The 12,027-nt window shown below is 49.9% G+C and overlaps 1 protein-coding gene across 6 annotated transcripts in view; it reads right to left on the bottom strand.

Moving 5' to 3' along the window:
• CADM1 (cell adhesion molecule 1) overlaps nucleotides 1-12,027 on the bottom strand; it is a 130,165-nt gene that overhangs the window by 24,934 nt on the left and 93,204 nt on the right. For all 6 annotated transcript variants that reach the window (XM_030230981.2, XM_030230983.2, XM_030230982.2 and 3 more), the window contains exons 5-7: nucleotides 11,650-11,805; nucleotides 3,984-4,083; nucleotides 1,429-1,601 (exon numbers count right to left, since the gene is read on the bottom strand). In XM_030230981.2, coding sequence (XP_030086841.1) covers nucleotides 1,429-1,601; nucleotides 3,984-4,083; nucleotides 11,650-11,805 — 429 coding nt within the window. The remainder of the gene's footprint in view (nucleotides 1-1,428; nucleotides 1,602-3,983; nucleotides 4,084-11,649; nucleotides 11,806-12,027) is intronic.

Below are 12,027 nucleotides of genomic sequence, written 5' to 3'. Positions count from 1 at the left end.
CCCTGGGAACCTGCATCTCCTTCCAAGTAATGCTATCCCGGGTCTCCTCCTGGGGATTTAATCCCAAGAGGAAGCAAACCCAAGGAAGTCCTGCGCTGCCTGTTCTCGCTGACATCCAAAATGCAGAGTAATTATGTGAGATTTCCCACGAGCTCTAAACCTCAGGTCAGTAATGCTGGGGAGGTCCCCCCAGGCCTGCCCTGGCCCAGGATGGGTGCACAGAACTGCACCCACCCCACAGCTGCTTTATGGCAGCAGCTTTCATGGTCTCCATCTCGTGGGGAACTGCCTGTGTCCTATTCCAACTGCTTTGCTCTCTGCAACATTGGTTGTTTCTTTCAACACTGATGTAAACAAGTGGGTTTTTTTACATAGTGAGCATGCAAATTACCAATCAAAAATGCCTATCTGACTTCATTTTGTAAATTGGAGTCTTGTGGAGCGAGAGGCACTAGAAAAATTACCTGTATGATGGGGTACATGAGTTTTGTATAAGCTCAAAGCTGTCACTACCTTGAGTCTTTTTAGGTGAGTTTCTAAGACTGGGCTTAAAATCACTCCTGCAGAGCTGGCATTTGGAGAGGTATGGGAGGTTCTCCCCTTTGACTGGATCAGAGCAACTACCAGAGAGCTCAGACTGCAGAGCTTCAAGTGGCTGTTGCAGGGAACAAACTTCAAACCCAGTTTCTGTCCCATCTGAGTGGAACCGTAGCATCGTCCAGGTTGGAAAGGACCAAGACCCACCAGGACCTCAGCCCAGCCACACACAACCACCCTTGGCAGAGAAAGTTTAAATATGCAGCCCAAGGAAGAGCTCATCATTAAACTGGGGGATTGCTCTGCAAGTGCCTCCTGAATCTCCATTCCGTGCAACACCTCACAGCAGGAGCATGAGGCTCACAGCAATGCCAAAGTAACGCAGAGGAAGGAAGAATTAAAGCAGGTACTTAACAGCGCTTTAAAAGATGCTGAGGCATGCTTTAGTGTCTACCCAGCCACACAGGCTGAGGGCACCTCATTCCTCCAGTTTATTTACTGGATGCTGGCTGATTAACTTGCTAGTGAAAGGCTCAGAACCCCTTGGACCATTGTTCAGGCCACTGGAGGAGGTGTTACCAGAAGGACAAGAAATCAGTGAGAAGTCCAAGGAGAACTGCACAGTTCTCCCCACGCCCCTGCTCTGGCTTTTCCTTAGGCTTCACCTGGCAGCACGGGGTGGGAGCCCCCCAGGCTGGGACAGGCTCTGTGCCCGATGCACACACCCAGAGCCATCCCAGCCCCTTGCCAGCCCAGCACAGCGTCGGGGCGTCAGGAGCTGCCTGCAAATCTGGCATTGAGCAAATGTTAAGTTCTGTCACAGCTTTCCGAGCAGGGCATGTTGCAATTAGGTGTAAAGGAGTCTAGAAGAACGGTGGTTTTCTCACGTACCGTATACAAACAGCATGTAATCCGCATGTGATTTCCCCACCGCGTTGGAAGCCTCACAGCGGTATGTACCATTATCTGTTTTGTTTAGGTTACTAATGAGAAGGTTTGAACCAGACACTACAACGTGTTGAGGCATCTCATCATCTACTCTTAACCACCTCATGTCCGTAGGCCTACAGAGGAGGGAGAAAAAGAAACAGTCACATTACTATTTTCCTATGGTCAAGATGGCATCTTCAAAAGTTCATCCACAGACAGAAAGCCCAAACCAAGAAAAACTGTAAAGAAACAACACATACTTTTTTGCACTACTCAAGCCCAGATGCTGTCAGGCTTCCTCAATTTAAATTTATTTAAACCCAACAGGAAACTGTATCCAGAGCTTAAATTTTCTGAAAACACTAATGCAAGCAGGAAGAAAGTTCATTAGTGGTTAATCATTTGCTTACTCAGCAAACCTGAAAGCTCTGAGGCTACAGACTCAGTGTTCATCCACGGGGTGCTCTGAGGGCAGAGCTGGACAGCAGAACAAGTAAGGTTTTGTCAAGTTTGAACCCTTCCACAAGCTGCCAGGGACCTGGCGACCTCAGCAGGGGCTGTGCTGTGCACTGAGGGAGTTCCAGCCCTTCTCCTGTCCCCCAGCCCGCCTGGCAGCCCCTTCCTGCACCCCACACTGATGGAACGCACGTGGGCAGGGGGTCTGCATCATTCAGGGAATGAAATGAGCCTGGGTTGTTAGAGCTGGTAAAGACTGGAAGTGCTGAAGGGCTTTGTGGGGGTGTGGGCAGCAGGACCTCCTGAGACAGCCCAAATGCAGTTTAACTTCAGTATGGGTGGGAAGGGTTTGAATGCTCCTGGCTAGAGTTTCTAAAGGGCTCTGTGTGCTGTGGAGTCCCCAGGTGATACACGACACAGCAGCTGATGCTCAGAGAAGTGTGTCCCTGATGCCTCACGAGTGACCATTTCAGCATCTTCCCACTTCTGTCATAGTTTTAGGGGGTTGTGTCTAATGTAACAAAATATCTGTATTAATACCAAATAGAAATTTCTCCTCTCTAGTATTTTTTCCCTCTGAGCTTTCTTGCCCCAATATTTATGTTGCCAAATTTTGCAGAGAAATTACTTTGCTTAACTAGAGAAACCTCCCCCTTAATCTAAAACCCCTGTAAAAGATTCCATGAAATCTCTTTGTCTTAAAAAGATGGAGCCAAACCCAGCTCATTATTTTACTGTGTATTTTCTTAGCTTTGGGAGACCCAGGTGAAGTGACCTAGAGAAGCCAATTCCCAGCACATCACCAGCACCACGAAACGTGCAGCGGCAAGCTGCCAGGGAGATGTGTCTGTCCTATTCAACATGGGAATGTCTTACTCATAGCCTGCAAGGAAAAAATGTAGAGAAGCCTGTTCATTAGATTCCCAGCTGATAGCAAATGGGAGGCACTGCAGGTACCCAGGGGAGCAGGAATGCAAAGGGGCTTGGCAGGCTCTGAGCAGGGAACAGCTACTAAACGGAATTCAGCAGGGACATGCCAGCCTCTGATGCACGGGGAAGGGATTGGCCTCGTGCCCAACAGAACAAACTGGGAAGTGGGAATCAAGCAAGCACTATGGGAATCAAGAAAATACTGTGGGGATGGGGATGTAGGCTACCAGGGAGGATGAGGGCAGCCTGAGCCTCCTCGGCGCTGGGTGCCTGCCCTGCCCACAGCGCCGAGCTGGATGGGGTCCAGCTCCCCCACCCCAGCTCTGGGCACACTGCCAAGGAGGCACTGACAGATCTCAGGAATGTTTGCAGAAATCTTATGGACATGATGAAAATAAGGAAGGATAGTAAATACTTGACAGCCATAAATCCAAGTGGAAGAGAAAGTATTTTGGAAAAAAAATAAAGCCGACAAAACTTAAATTAGAACAGCAATGAAAGTGTGAGAAAATCTACCCTCCCTCGCCAGGATTTTCCTGATGCATAAATTTCTTCAACTGCCTAAGAAAGCCTCAAGGGCTTGGCAAGAAGAGGAGAGAGAATAAAACTGGTATTCTATAAAAACCACACGAAGCACCAAGGGGGAGCAAAACCATCACATAGTCAGTATGAACAGAAGGATGGACTGCCTTACCTGGGGATCCATCCCACTTCCCCAAGGGCTCAGTGCTGTGGTGCTCGGCTGGCATCCATGCACTGGCACCTCCAGGGGCCACAACTGCAGCCCCCGACCTTGCTCTTGCAGATTAACCAAACCCACGATTAATTGCAGATTAATGCCACCCAAGCCATTCCCTGGGGGAAGAGGTGTCCAGGTGGGAGCCCTGCCCTGCTGCACCCAAAGGCTGCTGCATGGTGGCCAGGAAGAGCTCGCTCAGGCGCTCTTCCACTGGAAGTTCCTTGGCCATTAGGTGCACAGGAATAAGTGCAAGTCCAGCAGCTGTTTGGGTGCAGGAAGCATCTCTCTCCTTCACTCTGGGACATTGTCTTTGCAGCAGAGAATGGCAGCAGGAACAGTGGCCACGCAACGTCCCGTCACCACCGGCCAACCCTGGGAGGGTCCAACTTACTGTGGCTTTCCAAAGGCTGTGCACGTCAGCTCCAGCGGCTCCCCTTCTCTCGTCAGGCCTTGCATGGGGTAATTCTGAGAAACCCGCACTTGAGGCTTATCTGCAGGACACAAAACACGGCAGGTGAGCCCCGGGTGGCGCCCCGCGGTGCCGGCAGCAGGAGCAGCTGGGGCTGGCGGCACCGCGAGTCCCGCGGCCCCTGCCGCCCGGGCAGGGCTCCTGCTGCACAGCTCCTCCCTGAGCTCGCTCCCCCTAAAAGGAACCCCTTTGTCCTCGTGCTGAGGGGAGGCTGGACAGTGTGGGATGGAAGGGTTCTCTGGGGTATCAGCGACTCCTGCCCCACAGCCCTGGGCTGGACAAGAGATGCTCGTTAGAGACACAAACAGAGCCACAGCCACCGCTGCCTCTGTGTGAACAACAGGAGGCTGCGTTTCATCCAGATGAAGCTCCTCTAAATCCTACAATAAACAGAGAATTAAAGCATGGATAGTTAGGGAGCCAACTCAACAACACTTTAGTAAGACCCTGCAGGAAAAAAAGAGCCAAACCACAAACCTAGAGTCCACAATTAAAAAATTCATTACCTCCCATGACTGAAACAGAGATTAAAAACGCAATCTGAGCTGTAGCTAAAACATTATCAGTGCAGGAAATCAATTCAAGGCTACAAGTGCCATTAAGCCATAGATATTTTTCAGGAATTTACTCAACTGTAAGGAACAAAGGAAGGAAAAAAAATCAGTATGCATAAAGGTTGAAACCATTTAAATGTTTCTATTTCCTTTGAGAGTAACTGCTACCCAAAATATTGGCTGGCTGCATTTTATTAACTGTGTTTAACTCATTAACATGCCTCCTATGGAATAATAGAGATTAGGAAAAAAAAAACCCGCATGTCAGGATTTAACCAATTTAAACTCTCATAATTTTCAGTAATGGAATAAGCTACACAAGTAAATCCTCTCCCGAGATGACTCTACCACAACATTTCATCAACTAATCCCTGTTACAGATGCTTCCTGCAGCTCTGCAGCTGGGGTGCCCTTGTGGGCTGGGGGTGGTGGCAGCACTTTGGGGTGTCACTGGCTGTGGGGACAAGTCCCAGTCCCACGGGACATGGGGCAGCTTCGGCGTGCCTGGAAACGCCCTCCAGCCCTGAGAGGCAATAGCTCTGCACAAGGAGCACGGGAGGACAAGTTCACCCTGGTGTGATGCAGCAAATAAATCACCTGCCACATCCTCGGCACTGCGCTCACCACTCCCGTCCACAATTCCCACCCCACAGCATCTGCTCCCCACTTCTCATGTGCTCTGCAGCAGCACCACCAGCCCGTGCCAGGAATGTGGATGGTGTTATATCCGTGCTCCCCAGCCCAGTTTACTCAGCACACGGGGACTGAAACACCTCCTCTTGCTGTTTGCCTCTCCTGCTGCATCCCCTTTCCATTAGGTGAGTTTAGTATTTCTAATGAGCTGTTTACTAATGACAATTACTTATGGAAATGAGGAGGAATACACCCAGGCTCGCTGTACTGAGCACAAACTGCCAGCTCTGTGAGCTCCCACCAAGCTGGGCGAGCCCTTCCACTTCACTGCCACTTCCCAGCCCCACGAGCTTCATCACACCAACAGTGGCAGTGAAGTGGACCCGTCCCATTGGGATCCAGGCACTGTGGAGGTGTCACCTGCAACAGCAATCTGGGTTTATCAGCACATGGGTCAACATTGCTGAAGCCAAGAACTTCCCAACAGAGTTACCACAGCAAAGGACTTGCCAGCACGCTGGGAGTTACAGAGGGCACTTAGGAGAATGGACCTGAGCCTGAAGGGTGCAGAGGGATGGCTGGACACTCCAGAGGACCTGCTGGCATTGGGCTCACGGCATGCAAAAAAATTTCACTCAAAAATCTGGAGGGGCAGTGGTGTCTTTCTCCCTCTGTTTAAGCACGTGCCTTTAGACAATCTTAAATTCTCCTTGCAGTGCTCGCAGCCTGCCTTGCACAAGTCAGTGTATTTCCTGCAGATTATGGACTCGGAGCGCGGGTCTGCGAAATGCCGAGCGCCCTGGGACCCCGAGCCAGCTCCTGTGACATTTAGCAGCACACGGACAGAGCTCCGATGGCTCCAAGGATGCTCCAGCCGTCTGCCCCTGCCCTGTAACACAGGACACGTTCCAGCAGTGATGTCTGCAGCTCTGTAACGTGGGGTGATGACCATCTCAGATGGTAACACAAGACACCAGTGTGCTGCCACCAAGAAGTGGCAATTTTCACCGCCAAGTGCATTCCAGTGCCTGAAAATCCTCAACTTGGAACTTCATAACATCACACCACTGGATTGTTGCATAAAAATAAACACTTGCATCTGTGCACCCCAGGCCCTGCGTGCTCCATGGCAGCCAATTAGACCCAACAACCCACAGCTATTTCCTACTACGCCTCTTTCTAGCAGCTTAAAAAAAACAGCCTCGTAATTTAATAAGGCACCTTTATTAAGCTAAATTCATTCAAAAGCTCAGAGTGATATACAAGGTTAAATACCAGTCGTCTAAAGGTTACACTGTAGCAGCAGCCAATTTGAAAAACTTATTACAAAGCCATTCTGCATTTGATGAGATTTCTCTCACAACAGGCACGGCGCGTGCCCGTGCACCGGGGTCTGCTGGGGGCCGCAGCCCCCAGAGGGACCGTGCACCCCAAAACCCTCACCTCCCCTCAGGATGCCACTGGCCACCGAAGCCTGCACCCATTGACTTTCACAGCTCTCAAGCTCCGTGCTTGGGAGCTTACCAAACCACTCCAGTTATTCTGCATTTGTCCCAGTTCTTCCTTTTTTAGCTGCTCGCCCCATTTTTGTGCCATCAGCAAAGATTATTAACAGTGACTTTTTAAGAACTTCAAATGTTTCAACTGAACAGCATCAGGCCAAGCACCCAGGCCCCTGCGTTCCCTCTAAAAATACCAGCACTGCTGATTACTCCCTAATGACTATCCTTTGAGATCTGCCAGTTAGTGATTTCTTAATCCATTTAAACATGCACTTCATCGATAATGCTTAGATGTCATTAATCAGCCGAGATAAAACATTACACCGAGTTCGGGGCCTTACAAAAGCCTAAGCCCATTATTTCCACCCGTTTCCTTCCATCAGGCCAGCCCAGGTTGGAGCTCGCTGCCCCCAGCCCGCAGCAGGCAGGCTGGGCAGGCAGGGCTCCCAGGACTCGGCCGTGGGACCCTCGCTGACACCCCTGGTGACAGCCCAGCCCAGCCTGTCCCGAGGACACGCTCCCTGTCAGGCTGGAAACAGCCAAAAGGCTCTTCCCAAGGGTTGGGAAAGCAGCACGTGGTGCTTTTGGCAGCGCCCGGCCCCAGCCAGCAGAGGAGCTGCCAACGTGGGCTCTGCCGGAGCTCCAGCCGAGCAGGCTCTGCCTCTGCCAGCCGAGGAGCTGCCGGGTCCAAGTCTGAAATCCCTTTTCTGATCCCTGCGTGAATTGCTGACGTACATCTTGGCAAACCTGAGGCCAGATGGCATCCCTGGGAAGGGATCTGTGGGCCAAGCCGTGTTCCTGCCCACCGTGGGTAAATCCAGCCTCAGCATTTCCCAGATAATGCTTAACACATCTCTCTTCAGGTGGGCATGGCTTCATCCAGCTCCTCATCCCTGCTCTCTTCTGTGCCAAAGAGAGCTGCTCAAAAAACTGACTTGTGGGAGTCTCTGATCTCACTTGGGGAAGAGCAGGAAAAATGTGTTTTTCAATATTAAAAGGAGTCAGCAAAGTTAACACTGATCCTCAGGTGTAAACAACAGCCACCTTTATTCCAAAATCCAGTGGGGCTGCTCATCAGGAATGCACTCTGCGTCAAAGCCAGCCCAGCCTGGCAATCCCCTGCCTGCTCCTCACCTCTGACAAGGACGAGAGGCTGCACTGCTGATTTTCAGCCAAAATACAGAAATCTATTCAATAAATAGATCCCGTGTCTAAAATAAGGAATGAGCAGGACTGGCAGATCACAGCTTGTCTGGAAGAGCCTGTCAACCCCAAACACGACTCTGCAAAAATCACCCCTAACCAAAGCAATTTAATCATTTTGCTTGTTGCAGGAAAAGGAATGCCAGAGCCCGACAGGCATTTTTGGGGATAAACACTTCTCTTTTAATATTTAAGCACACTCTGCTGCTTAATGCCTGCAAATGGCAGAGCCCTGGTCGCCCCACACGCTCTGTGCTCCCAACAACATTCCTCCGAGAAAACCTTATTAATGAGCTCACAAACGAGCACCCAACTGGGAAATGTCACAAACAAGAGTGGCTAATGCCCCAGAAAATCAAATAACTGAACACTCGGCTGATTGTGGTGCTTTTCATATTCACTAAAAGAAAAAAAACAGCTTTAAATCAAAGTTTCTGAAGGGGTCAACACCTCACTGAACAAAACAACTCATTTATTCGCTTTTAGCGATCTCCAGATGATAAATTACATTGATGTTAATAACTTCACTGCAAACTACGCAATTAATATTTGTTCTGGACGGAAATGTAAGGATTACTGGAGATGCAGCAGCAAACGTATGTGGCTGATTTTAAACATAATTGGGCACAAAAAGTTCTCCTGTCGCAACAGCAGAGGCTGCAACAAGACTCCACTGGGGCAGGCTTTAAAGGTACACATGTAGGTATTACAAAAAGGAATGCACAGGTAATTATAACTTCAGAAAAGGACAAAAAGCCAGCCCAGAGAAAAGGCCAAAATCCAGGTCCGACGCTCGCTTCCAGTGTCACGTAATGAGAGCAGCAAACACACCACAAGGGCTCAACTCACACGTCTCCCTGAATATCTGGTGCCATTCAGATCCTTAATGACATTTTAATGCATTTTGTTGCTTCATTTCCTTTCTAAAATTACACCCAGTGCACTGGTCTCCCATTGCTCACTGAGGGATCCACAGAAACTCAGCGGCTGCAGCAGAGCTGGGGACATTTCCACTCCAGAGCCACTGTGCCTGCCAGGGCTCAGGGTGCTCCTCTGTGGCACTGCGAGTGCACCAAGGCAGTCAGCCCTGCTTTGCTTTTGAGGAGTGCTAGGGGAGGGCTCCACACATGTTACACTGCTTGTTCACAGGGATTTCTTTTCAGTAACACACCCTGCAGCCACGTGAAGGCATTCACCAAGGGCCACGCTGTACCAGGGCAGATATGCAACAAATGGTTTGCTCCATAAATAGGACAAATTAACACCCATTGTTGTTTTCTGCTTTTTTTCTTGGAAAACAAACCCTACAACTTTTTAGCTGCATCTCAGAAAAAATATCTCCCTACTCTGAAATTTAGTCAGACAAAAAATACCTCATTATCTGAGCAGGCTCCATCCATCATCCTCCTGTCCTTCCCCAACACATTTCATGCTCCAGTTGGATACATTAAGTGCAGAGAAATATGACATCTGCTGAGAAAAACATTTTCTTGTGCCCTGCTGATGCTGTGAAGGGGTGGATCCACGAGGGGAGCGGGCAGGATTTGAGGGGAGAGGATGTCAGAGCAGAGTGGAACAGGCAGCCAGGTAACTGACCTGCTGCAGGGAGAGCAGCCACATCCACAGGGATGAGCCAGGAATTCCCAGTGTCACTGCAGCACAGACCTGGTAGCTGGGTGCCTGCAAGGACACGCCATGGACAGTGGAGGCACGGAGAGCAGCTGGAGAAGCATCCTCTGCTGCACAGTCCACATCCAGAATCAGCTGAGGAGGTGTCAGAGCAGGAGCCCCAGCTCCCCCCAGGGCAGAGCTCGGTGGGAGCACCGATGGAGACGCCTGTGTGCAAGGACAAGAGGCTCTTCCTCCTGCCCACACTCTCCCACTGGCCAACAAATCATCACTGTCAGACAGCAGAAGCTCCAGGGTAAGAGCTTGCTCTGAAACTGCCTTTTCTTTAAGCTAAAGCCCTGCAGCAGGTATGAAATGCAGGTGTCTGGCCTTGCTCCAGCCCATGGAGCCACAAGGTCAGAATGCAGGACAAGTTCTCGGGCTGGGGCTCCTCTCAGGCCATCTGCTGCTGCCCACTCAAGGAACAGACTGGGCTAACGGGGTCAAGTCCCCACATTGGAACATAATTACTTTTAACAAGCTCAGAGTTTAATTCAGAACAAAAACCAAATCAGTCTGAACTCCCTCCTCCTGCTCATCCCCGTTCCCTCCCGAGGAGGCTCCGTGCCTCATTCCCACAAACAGCTCTGGAACAGTCCAAGGGGATGCAAAAATCAGCACTAAGGGCAGAAACCTGTGCACAGCATGCAGCAGGGCCTCCAGGGCAGGAGCTGAACAAAGAACTGTGCTTTAGGGGTGCTGTGCCCTCACTGCACAGGCAACCCCTAAGGCTGCAAACTGAAGTGGCCAACGAGGGATTTGAGGAAGGAGAGAAGAAATGTTTGCTTTATTCCCCCCAAAGCAGTGGCATTCTCCTATTCCACCAAATCACCAGGATTCCAGAGGGATTTCTGAGAGAAGCCTCAAGGTTGTCCAATGCCCTTCCAGCCCAGCGAGTTCCAATCCCCTCTCACAACAGGGTAGATGGCATTTTTTGCTCTTCCCCGTTAAGTATTTGATCACGCCTCACAAAGGTGCTAATGTATTATTAAAGCTAATGGAGCTCTGCAAGAAATGTTAATGGACATTAAGTTTGCATAAATGAATTACACATTAGCACAGTCGCAAGAAATCTCGGATCTGTCAATTTAGGCAGTATCTGATCATTCCTGTTTTCCTCATTACAGGAACATTACTTCCCGCTAGTTTCGGAGATACGAGAATTGTAACCAAGATGTTCATAATGAAACTACATAATGAAGCAGATGAAATGAATTAATACCAAACTTCCTCTCCTCCTTTCAGTGTGATGTAGGTGAAGGGACCCTACAAAAACAAGGGCTTTGAATTGTCTCAGGGCCTGGCTTTCCAAGCACACGGCCTTGCTGTAGGGACCATCCCCCTCTGCTTTTGGGAGATGTTTCAGAACACAGGGATGCATGTACACACTCCAAAATCTCCACCAGGTGCATTTGGGACCACAGCTATTTCCAGGTACCTGCTTGCTGCTGTCATGTACAGTGGAGCAGCTCCTGAGGGAAGTGAGATGCATTATTAACAATGAACATGTCAGGAGCAGTACAGGAAATAGGCTGGCTTCAATCAGTGCTGCTACCACAGATTCCAGAGAGCTCCATTCTCTGATGTACAAATCCAGCTGATGCTGTATGTTCACAGTGCACAGCACTGGGCTTCCCTTGCACAATACCCAGTCTTTGCCAGTAAACTCGCCACGGTGGCCAGTTGCTTTGGAGGGGAGAAACACTTTCCAGAGGTAAGTAGGCTGCTAGAAGAAAAATACTCAGATTTAATCTGTTTTGACAATTAAAAAACCCGGCCAGAAACCTTTGATGCAAATTCTATGTACAGAGAGTTACTTCATCAGATAACAAAGTATTTATGGTATCACCAAGGGCTGGGAAAGTTGTGGCTTCACCCATGAAGTGTTACCTTGCACTGTGTTTATGATTTCAATGTAACAGGATATAATCGTTATCAATGCTGGAATTTGAACACGTGGGGAACGGTTCCTGCACTCCCAAGCACACAGTTTTATATATTGAGAGAATTAAAGGTTCTGCTACTCACACATGACTTCCAGGTAACGCTGTGTCTGCAAGTCCTTGACGGCAGGGTGATCCACCAGGCAGATGACGGGGACGCCGTCGTCCTCGCGCCCCACCTTCAGCAGGAGCTGGCTGGTCACCGTGTACATGTCGGACCACCGCTCCACCTCCGACTTGCCTGGGGCAGGGGACAGGGACAGGGCAGTCAGGGCAGGGGGAGCACCCCTGCAGCCAGGCCACCTCCCTTTGGACACCCATCCCTCCTCCTCCCCGTCAGGCTCCGGTGTTACTGCAACGATTAACACCATCCCCAAATCCCCAAACTCTTAAATCAATGAGCTACAAATCCCCTCCCACTCCTGAATCAACAATTAGCTACAAAAGTGATTTAACAGATTGA

This window comes from Serinus canaria, chromosome 24 (assembly GCF_022539315.1).
Source record: "Serinus canaria isolate serCan28SL12 chromosome 24, serCan2020, whole genome shotgun sequence".
Lineage (NCBI taxonomy): Eukaryota > Metazoa > Chordata > Aves > Passeriformes > Fringillidae > Serinus > Serinus canaria.
This window is presented reverse-complemented; position numbering and strand designations above follow the sequence as displayed.